This window comes from Pinus tabuliformis, chromosome 5_2, assembly GCF_031772625.1.
Source record: "Pinus tabuliformis cultivar Carrire ecotype Pingquan chromosome 5_2, CPIR1, whole genome shotgun sequence".
In the NCBI taxonomy this organism is placed as follows: domain Eukaryota; kingdom Viridiplantae; phylum Streptophyta; class Pinopsida; order Pinales; family Pinaceae; genus Pinus; species Pinus tabuliformis.
In genome coordinates, this window is record NC_142306.1 from 945,195,360 (window position 1) to 945,206,211 (window position 10,852).

The 10,852-nt window shown below is 40.2% G+C and overlaps 1 protein-coding gene across 1 annotated transcript; it reads left to right on the forward strand.

Moving 5' to 3' along the window:
* Positions 1-975: 975 nt before the first annotated feature.
* On the forward strand, positions 976-5,284 carry LOC149162381 (disease resistance protein RML1B-like). The gene is made up of 4 exons (XM_089435688.1): positions 976-1,611; positions 1,727-2,804; positions 2,938-3,252; positions 3,452-5,284. Exons 1-4 carry the CDS (start codon positions 1,073-1,075, stop codon positions 5,042-5,044), a joined length of 3,525 nt encoding a protein of 1,174 aa, XP_089291814.1. The 5' UTR covers positions 976-1,072; the 3' UTR covers positions 5,045-5,284.
* Positions 5,285-10,852: the final 5,568 nt, after the last annotated feature.

A 10,852-nucleotide genomic window follows, 5' to 3' on the forward strand; every position in this document is an offset into this window, starting at 1 on the left:
GATCACCGATAAGCCTATGAACTCCTGGGGCCCGCCGATATGTCTGATAAGCTTATGTGCGGGGCCGCAGGGTTGCCGATATGTGGGATTGCGATGTGCGGGGCCGCAGGGCTACCGATATGTGGGATTGTGATGTGCGGGGCTTATTGTGCCCGGGGCCCCCGATATGTGATATTTTCCCTCATATTTAGTCATTTCTTGGTTTTTAAGGTTTCCCGAATTTGATCTTCAACATGCTCTAACTTCCGATCCAAAAGTCCATTCTTGGACTTCTATATACCGTTGGAAAGCTCTTTCTGAGCACTAGACAATGGAGAGGGTTTGATTAATCTCTGAGATCTTCTGTGGCCTAGGAAAGTGGCTCCAAACTTCACTGCTCTTGGGCAACCTTCATCAATTGAAATCCTCAATGCAATGAGTGACAACAGTTACCTAAAATTTTATTTATTATTTAATCTTTTTTAATTTACATTGAAAAATAAATAAATATAAAAGGAAAATAAATCTTGCAAACAAATTTTAAAAAAATGAAAAAGCACTTTAAAAAATGATGTGTGTGTGTGTGTGGTTCATGGTCCCCGGAGATTAGTGACCTCTATGTCCATCGAATATTTGTACGAGGTAGATCAACTTGAAAGGATCACTTCCTACCGACTCAAACAGGGAGCCTTTGACCCTTAGAGTGTCGATAGAACTGAACCCATGACCTCTCAATAATAAAAGTGCTTTAACGACACGAACTAGACCAACTAAGTTAACCCTCAGAGTTTATATATATATATATATAAACCCTAAGAATTAAAATTAAAAAGGGTAATAAACTAAGATACACCAAGAAAACAAATAAAAACCTTAAAATAAAAAATAAATACTCATAGATATATATATATATATATATATATATATATATATATATATATAAAGAAAAATATGCATTAATAAGTATGCCAGACTCAAAAGAGCTCTTCTGCGCATGATCGCCTGCAGTGTTTAGTGAATCTATTCATTCGGCCGCCCTTCGTTTCTTATTATTATTTGCACCATCCCTGCAATTATCCAGTGTCGAATTCCAATGTCCCAGCGTACAGTCGTCCCTGCTCCCTCTACTGAGGCGGCTTCTTCTGCCTCCACCTCTTATCCCCGCTACGATGTTTTTATTAATCATCGTGGCCCCGACTGTAAACACACCTTCGCCACTCGTCTCTACCGTCGGCTCCGTGACCAGGGGTTGCAAGTCTTTCTCGACGACCAGGAATTGATAGAGGGATATAACATTACTTCTCAATTAGAAGCCGCAATTAGAGGAGCCTCCGTCCAGGTTGCCATATTCTCTCCTACTTATGCAAAATCAGAGTGGTGCCTTAATGAGCTAGTCCTCATGGTAAAATCGCGGGCTACCGTTCTTCCCGTGTTTTACGGCGTTGAGCCTGCTGTGCTCCGCTGGACGGTCAAAGGCGGAGCGTACGGTGAAGCTCTCCAGAACCTGCAGGAGAAGAGAACACGCGACCCTCATACTGGAATAGAAAAACCACGCTACGACTCAGAGACCATTCAAAGTTGGAGAGATGCGCTTTCTCAGATTGCAGGTATAAGCGGTTTCGTGATGCGAGGGTAAGCTGGATCTCCCCTGTCTCCTCAATACATTTTAAATTTCAATTTGTAAGAGTGATATGAGGTGCTTGTCCTTTTTTTCGCTACTTATGTCGTCCTCTCAACTATTACTCAGGGATGATGAGTATGACCTCTTGGAGAAGGTCCTGCAAGGCGTTGTGAAGAAAGTTCCAAAAGTACCGTTGGATGTGGCAAAATATCCAACTGGGTTGGGTGAGAAATTGCAAGATTTTGAAAGGACGGTCCTATCGAAGCAGCAGGAGTTGAAGACCGTGAAGGCTAGGGTTGCAGCCATTGTGGGTGCAGGTGGGCTTGGTAAAACTACTCTGGCTAAACATTTCTTCAACCTCAAAAGATCACATTATAACGAATCAGTCTTTTTATCTGATGTTAGAGAAACTGCAAGGACAAAGTCCTTAAATTATTTGCAGAGTAGGCTCATTCAGGAACTGAAACATAAGGATATCAAAATTGAGAATCCTGACCAGGGTATATGGGAACTTAAAAAACATCTCTCCTCTTGTCATGCACTTATAATTCTAGATGATGTAGATGATGTAGATCAGATGGAAAAACTTTCATCAATGAAGGATTCCCTTAGCCCGCAGAGCCTCATTTTGGTTACCTCTCGTGACTGGCATGTCCTGAGAATGTCAGGACTCGAAGGCGAATCAATTTATAATCTAAAGGGTCTGAGTATACCAGACTCGAAAGAGCTCTTCTGCTGCCATGCCTTCCATCAGAGAGATCCACCAGAAGGGTTTGCAGATCTGGTAGATCAGTTTGTAATGGCATGTGACGGACTGCCATTATCTTTGAAAGTCTTTGGGGCGACTGTTTGTGGACGACAACAGTGTTACTGGGAAGAGTTTCTTGAACAACTTCACAAGAGACTTCCAACAGAAATACGAGACAGACTCCGCATTAGTTATGAGAAACTTGAAGAAGAAGATCAAAAAATATTTTTAGATATTGTTTGTTTTTTCATAGGAGAGGAGATAGACACGGCAATAAGAATATGGGGTACAGTGGGGCTTGAAAATCTAGAGAGCAAATGTCTACTTGAGGTGGACAGTGAGAAGAAGATAAAAATGCATGATCAAATTAGAAATATGGGAAGAATTATTGCCAAACAAGAATCAATGCCGCGTCGACTTTACCAAATTGATGATTTTTTGGAGCAAACTTTATCTGTGAGTGCTCCAACCATCCAAACCTCTCTCTTCACTTCGTAATATTTACAAATTGCTTTATTTTATTCCATAAAGATAGATCTATACAGTGGAAAATGATAGTATATATGTGTACTTTTTGATGAATGAATAGGTTGTAACCAAAATCCGTGGAATTTCGATGGTTCCTCGCGTGCCACACTCTCTCCTTTTTTCAAGCCCCTCCCAGGACCCTAAGTGGAAACTGTTCAATAAAAATCGTTATGATTGTACCAATTTGGAAATTCTTGCCACTGAAGGTCGTTATTTAAAAGCTATATTAGGGAGAATTCCGTCAGTACCTCTCCGATGGCTCCGCTGGTATCATTGTCCGTACTCGTTCTTTCCTTCTTGGATTCCCATGGAAAATCTAAGAGTTTTAGAAGTGGCTGGGAGCAGATTGAAAATGTTGTGGCAAGATGAGTCTCAGGTATGCAGATATGTGCGTGTATTTTTTCTTTCACATCTCATTTCAATGTGTAAATAATATTCCTCATAAACAAAATATCTAGGTTTATTCATCTTTCACATTTCGTTTCAGATTTTAGATGATATCCCTCATAAATCTTTCTGATAGTTGCAGAAACCTGTCCAGCTAAATATCTTTCCTTGAAATGTGAACATTGCAGGCGCCTGTCCAGCTGCGAGAGCTAAATATTTTTTCTCCTCTTTCACACTTTCCGAACTCCATAGGGCAGCTGACCCGCCTTGAAAAGATTTTTGTAGGTCATGAAAGTGGGATCCTCCCACTCAAAAGCTTGCCGGAGGAATTGTGCAATCTGCACTCGTTGAAATGCTTGATCCTAGAAAGGTGTTCACAGCTGTTGTCGCTTCCTGAGACCTTTGGAAGGCTGACAAACCTTCAGCACATCAATTTGAATCAGGCTTCCAGTCTAATGACGCTTCCGAATTCTTTTGGAAATTTAACAAATCTCCGCCACTTCGAAATGTCAGGTGCTTCTAGTTGGGAGACGCTTCCCATATTTTTTGGAAATTTGGCAAATCTCCGGCACTTTACTTTGTTGAATGCTTCCAGTTTCCAGACTCTTCCGAGTTCTTTCGAAAATTTAAGAAATCTCCAGCACTTCGAAATGTCAGGTGCTTCCAGTTGGGAGACGTTTCCGAGTTTTTTTGGAAACTTAACAAATCTCCAGCACTTCACTTTGTTAGATGCTTCTAAGTTGAAACCGCTTCCAAATTCATTTGGAAATTTAATAAATCTCCAGCACTTGGAATTGTCAGGTGTTTCCAATTGGGAGAAGCTTCCTAATTGTTTTGGAAATTTAACGAATCTCCAGAACTTCAGTTTGTTAGATGCTTCTATGTTGGAGAAGCTTCCAAATTCTTTTGAAAATTTAAGAAATCTCCAGAATTTTCGATTGTCAGGTGCTTCCAGGTTGAAGACGCTTCCCAAGTCTTTTGAAAATTTAACAAATATTAACATCAGATTGTCAAATTGTTCCAGTTTGCAGAGGCTGCTTTTTGGAAATTTAACAGATGTCAACATGAGATTGTCAGGTGGTTCTAGTTTGGAGGCGCTTCGGCTTCCGAATTTCTTAGGAAATTTAGCACATGTCAACTTGGCCGTAGATTTCAAAAATATCAACGGTGCTTCTAGTTTGGAGACGCTTCCGCGTCCCATTTTTTCTGGGGATCTATCACATGTCAACATTTCCATTCAGTTGTCAGGTGCTTCCAGCATGGGGACAGTTCCGCTTCCGAATTTCTTAGGAAATTTAGCACATTGCAACATTTACATTAAGTGGTCAGGTGCTTCCAGTTTGGGGACGCTTCCGCTTCCGAATTTCTTGGGAAATTTAGCAGATGTCAACATGTTTGTCGATTTCGAAAATGTCAACGATGCTTCTACTTTCGGGACGCTTCAGCGTCCAATTTTTTCGGGGGATCTATCACATGTCAATATTTTCATTAGTTTGTCAGGTGCTGCTAGCTTGGGGACACTTCCGCTTCCGAATTTCTTAGGAAATTTAGCACATGTCAACATGAGCGTACTTTTGAAAGATGTCAACGGTGCTTCAACTTTGGAGACGCTTCCGCGTCCAATTTTTTCAGGGGATATATCAAATGTCAACATTCGTATATCAGCCTCAGGTGCTTCCACTTTGGAGACGCTTCCGCCTCCGTATTTGTTAGGAAAAAATTTAGAAAATTTCTGCATGTCAATTAAACACTTTCATAAACAAAAGGATCGGGAAAACTGAATGCTTGGAAGAACAAAATAGGTCTCCGTTAGTTTCAATTAAACACTAAAATCAGTTTTGGCGAGCTTGATGCATCCTCTTTGATCTCAAGCTTGTTTGTGGGGATATCTATGAAGTGTTCACTGATATCGTGTACAATCCTGGAAAAATCGGTATCTTCTTTTAGAGTTTGGCCCTTTTCTATTGTTCTTGATGAGACAGTAGGCGATACCCTGTATATTGATTGACAGTGTTTGAGACACCTGGAATAGCATGTTGTGAAACGGGATTAATAGGGGCTGGTCCGTGTAACGGCATTACCCCCTTAATTTTTTTTCCCTATGTCTCTAAATATGTGTTCCGGAATGGCGTTCACCATACAATGCAAAAGGTTTAGTAGGTCGTTGGTTGATTTTATTGATGATGAAATTTGTCATTTTGTTTTAAAAATTGAGGTTGTTTTTAAAGGGAAAATTAAATAATTTTTTCTCCTCGAATTATTTTAATTTGTAAAGAATAATTTGATGATGACAATCAAGTTTGGTTTGGCTTATAAGACTGAAAAAACGTAGGGGATTACTTGATTTTAAATTGTGGGGAAAATGCTATTCATTTTTTGGCCTTCTTTTGTGACCCTGACAAAGTCTTAATTTTCCAATATCTTCAATCCTGGTTGGAAAATTTAAAAATAAAAAACCGATAAAAGTAGATAACTACAAATTTATTTAAGAGTAGTTTTATTACCTGATTCATCAACCTAATAAGATGCCATTTATATTTTTAAAATCAAATGACATAGCAAGCCATTCCTGCGACGTTTCCTTGAATGTTGTTTTCTATTTATTCGTTTCTTTAATGTTGCTACCTTTTCTTGAATAATGTTTTCCATTCATTCCCTTCTTTAATTTTGATATGATCAAATCTACAATTCAAATTAAATTTTGAAAGGTATTTTGCTATATTCAAACAATCATTTTTTATAACTCTAAATTTTGTACACAGTCTCATTCAACACACTTCCCTTCTCTAATCTTGATTGTTCAAAACAATTTTTGAAAATTATTTTGCTATAATCAAACAATCATTTTATTTAACTTCAAACACCTAAACTTCATCTTATCTTATTTATAACTTTAAACTTTGTAGAGAGTTGCATTATGCACCCTTCTTCAATGCTAGTATTACATCATAAACACCTAAACCTCATCTTATTAGCTATATGTCTATCCACTCATGAATTCATGAATTATCTTCTTTATAACTTTAAACTTTGTACCGAGTTGCATTTTGCACCCTTCTTCAATGTTAGTATTACATCATAAACACCTAAACTTCGTCTTATCAAGTATATGTCTAGCTGCTCATGAACTTGTCTATCATAAAGGACATCATAAATAATTAAATTTCATCTTATTAGTGGCTCATGAACTTGTCTATTAACTGTTGCTTTTCCATGTTACTTATATCTAGGATAGAATCGTAAATTAATGACGCTACCAAACAAAGCATCACAACAAGTCTACTTTGCACAACATAACAATATACAATGGTAAATCTACTAGTGCACAAAATATACACAACTTTTTACACAATTTTATACAACAACCCAACTTTGTCATATTAATCAATCTGTTAATACAACAATTTGGGGCTCCCGTACTAGGGATAATGGCTCTCAAATATCCATTAGTATAACAATACAAAATACAAGATATAATGATGATCTAACTGATGCAGTCGATAATCACAACTACTTTTTCGTATCCTGTGCACTACGCGTCCTTTGCTTCTGCTCTGCAACACCCACCTTTTTTAATGCACTAACTCCTTTAGGCCACTGAACTCAGTTATCCAATCTTCCCTCTAGCTAATCATAACTTCATCTATCATTAACGCATAGGGTCTTCAGACTCCTTGTGTCTTAAACAATTTACAGGAAACTGGAGACATCACTTATGTTTTATAAACACACACACACACACACACATATAGGAAATGCACTGGTTCATTTATCTAGAGAAAATAAACATGAATTTTTGGTACTTCCTCACAAGTTTACATCTCATAAATATGCATGAAAATAACGGAGTTCGAGTAATTCAAGGGCTTACAACTTAATAATCTTTTGCAGGGCAGATGAGAGAGGACAAAGAGAAGGAGCAACTCATCACATAGAGCATAAGGCTTCAAGAGTTCTACACTGAACACACAGAACTTGATGCATCAAGGATTTCTATACTTATTTGAGTTACAAGTAGAAATAATGGATGAAGGAGGGGCTGAATACTATGATTCATGTGTTGCAAATTTAAAGATATGATTTCAATATTCCATATAGGTATATGCATCAACATTATTGAGACAAGTGAGTCTGTGATATAATTACAGGCACTTGCATTCACATATCAATAAAAATAAATCTATGAGGAAGCTTGAAACATTTCTAGTAGCTATAATTTGCATGAATACAGAGAGGAAATATGAACATAAAATAAGATTTAATAGAAGGAACACATATTGTAATAATTGAAGGGGGAATCACCACCATATCCTTGATATTCTGAAAAAGCTCTGAGTTACAAAGAAAAATAGTCTGAAAATGGCACGTCGTATTTTCTATAGAATTTTTGAACCTTTGTTAAGTCTTGCTTTCCCCTATTTATCTGGAGAGGGGAGCAAGAACATTCATTACAACAAAATATCTCTAGTCTAGACTCAGCGGTCAGGTCGACTAGCTGTCTCAGTCAGAGATGGTTCTATGGCCCAAAATATTTACAAAATTAAAAGCCTCATTGAAAGGAAGACATGTTATAGGACAAAAATAAGTACATAACTAGACAAAAAAGGAAATGAAGAGTCTTTGTGTCCATCCTGTGATCGCCTCTACTTACGTTGTAATTTTCTCACGATATGGACTCCTGTGCTGCTCAACTGACCCCGCCGCTTCTGCCTTTACTGCTCGGATGCCTTGTTCTGTGGAGTAGGGGTTGGGTTGATTGTAAGTGCCCATATTTGTGGTATTTTGCTATGTAGAAGGACGGGGCTCCATGTTGAGCCATTAATCTTCCTGACTCCCATGTATTGCTGCATTGCTATGCCATGCTCCATTTAAGTCTTTAGCTGCCGGTCCATCTGCCCATTAAAACTCCGTCCTTCACTATCGGTGCCTTGATGTAGTGGGTGATATGTATTACAGTGTAACAGCGCAATCTCTTAGGTGCGGGGATTTTTCCTCAAAAATAGGCAAAACAAGCACTTTTGATTTGCCCCTTAGCCCCCCTTTATTATAGCCCCTCGTGTAGCTTTCCTCATATGACCGGGCACTAGAACCAGGGGGTTAGCCCTCAAGCGCTAAGGCCATCAAACCCGCGTCTAGGAGCCTTTTTCTTTTGTAAAGCAAAATCCCACATATTAGCGCATTACCGTGCTTTACCTTAAGCTTCTTCCCTAGACAACTTCAATCGCCAATCTGCGGGATTGGGCCCACCTAGGACATCGTAATCTCATTGTAGGAGAGGGGAACCCTTTACCTTTTTCCTTAGCGTGGGCCGACAGTCCAGACACGAAATCCTTATACAATATAACACATGTCGTATCACATCCGGGAGGATCCCCCACATATTGCAATCACAGGCACCTTACCTTTAGCTTTTCCCCCAGTAGTTGTGATCATCAATCTGCGGGGTGACGTCATTGCTGCCACGTGTCACCCTGTGAGTGGTGACACATGGCACCCAGAAATGGCCCCATTTCACCCCTGAAAATGCCAAAACTGGGTGACACATGTCCCTCGAACAACCACATCACCCTCTGTACTGCCACGTCACTCGTCGTACTGCCACGTGGAGGAGAGAGAAAGGGGGCTGCCCGCCTTGGTTTTGTAGGCATTTCCTTTGTTAATGAATTTCGACCTTTCCCGGAACTTTTACACTATACCGCAGAATCGGCCCCTGCATGGTCTTGGAATGAAAACCTCGCTGATCCGCCAATATTGCAGGATTGCGGGATGTGGGATTTACCGTACCGCCATGTGGAGGAGAGAGAAAAGGGCTTGCCCGTCCTTGTCTTTGCATGCATTTCCTTTGTAAAATGAAAACGACCCCGCCCCTGCTATTAACACTATCGTTGTATTCTCGCCCAACCCCCCGCCCCCCCCCCCCACTCCTGTAATTCCTTAAGAATGGCCCATTGGTATTGCGAGGGCCATGTGGCACTGCGGGATGCAGGATTTGCCCGGCGCTGATCACCGATAAGCCTATGAACTCCTGGGGCCCGCTGATATGTCTGATAAGCTTATGTGCGGGACCGCAGGGCTGCCGATATGTGGGATTGCGATGTACGGGGATTATTGTGCCCGAGGCCCCCGATATGTGATATTTTCCCTCATATTTAGTCATTTCTTGGTTTTTAAGGTTTTCCGAATTTGATCTTCAACATGCTCTAACTTTCGATCCAAAAGTCCATTCTTGGACTTCTATATACTGTTGGAAAGCTCTTTCTGAACACTAGACAATGGAGAGGGTCTGATTAATCTCTGAGATCTTCTGTGGCCTAGGAAAGTGGCTCCAAACTTCACTGCTCTTGGGCAACCTTGACTAATTGAAATCCTCAATGCAATGAGTGACAACAGTTACCTAAAATTTTATTTATTATTTAATCTCTTTTAATTTACATTGAAAAATAAATAAATATAAAAGGAAAATAAATCTTGCAAACAAATTTAAAAAAAATGAAAAAGCACTTTAAAAAATGATGTGCGTGTGTGTGGTGTTCATGGTCCCCGGAGATTAGTGACCTCTATGTCCATCGAATATTTGTACGAGGTACATCAACTTGAAAGGATCACTTCCTGCCGACTCAACCAAGGAGCCTTTGACCCTTAGAGTGTCGATAGAACTGAACCCATGACCTCTCAATAATAAAAGTTCTTTAACGACACGAACTAGACCAACTAAGTTAACCCTCAGAGTTTATATATATATATATATATATATATATAAAGAAAAATATACATTTCCTTTGTTAATGAATTTCGGCCTTTCCCGGAACTTTTACACTATACCGCAGAATCGGCCCCCGCATGGTCTTGGAATGAAAACCTCGCTGATCCGCCGATATTGCAGGATTGCGGGATGTGGGATTTACCGTACCGCCACGTGGAGGAGAGAGAAAAGGGCCTGCCCGTCCTTGTCTTTGCGTGCATTTCCTTTGTAAAATGAAAACGACCCCGCCCCTGCTATTAACACTATCGTTGTATTCTCGCCCAAACCCTCCCCCCCACTCCTGTAATTCGTTAAGAATGGCCCATTGGTATTGCGGGGGCCATGTGGCACTCCGGGATGCAGGATTTGCCCGTCGCTGATCACCGATAAGCCTATGAACTCCTGGGGCCCGCCGATATGTCTGATAAGCTTATGTGCGGGGCCGCAGGGCTGCCGATATGTGGGATTGCGATGTGCGGGGCCGCAGGGCTGCCGATATGTGGGATTGCGATGTGCGGGGCTTATTGTGCCCAGGGCCCCCGATATGTGATATTTTCCCTCATATTTAGTCATTTCTTGGTTTTTAAGGTTTTCCGAATTTGATCTTCAACATGCTCTAACTTCCGATCCAAAAGTCCATTCTTGGACTTCTATATACCGTTGGAAAGCTCTTTCTGAGCACTAGACAATGGAGAGGGTTTGATTAATCTCTGAGATCTTCTGTGGCCTAGGAAAGTGGCTCCAAACTTCACTGCTCTTGGGCAACCTTGACTAATTGAAATCCTCAATGCAATGAGTGACAACAGTTACCTAAAATTTTATTTATTATTTAATCTTTTTTAATTTA

Bases quoted from the DNA above. Each gene is read 5' to 3' on its own strand.
- LOC149162381 (XM_089435688.1), top strand. From the start codon at position 1,073: ATGTCCCAGCGTACAGTCGTCCCTGCTCCCTCTACTGAGGCGGCTTCT. The intron at 1,612-1,726 runs GTAAGCTGGATC...ACTATTACTCAG, and splicing joins AGCGGTTTCGTGATGCGAGG to GGATGATGAGTATGACCTCT. The intron at 3,253-3,451 runs GTATGCAGATAT...TGAACATTGCAG, and splicing joins TGTGGCAAGATGAGTCTCAG to GCGCCTGTCCAGCTGCGAGA.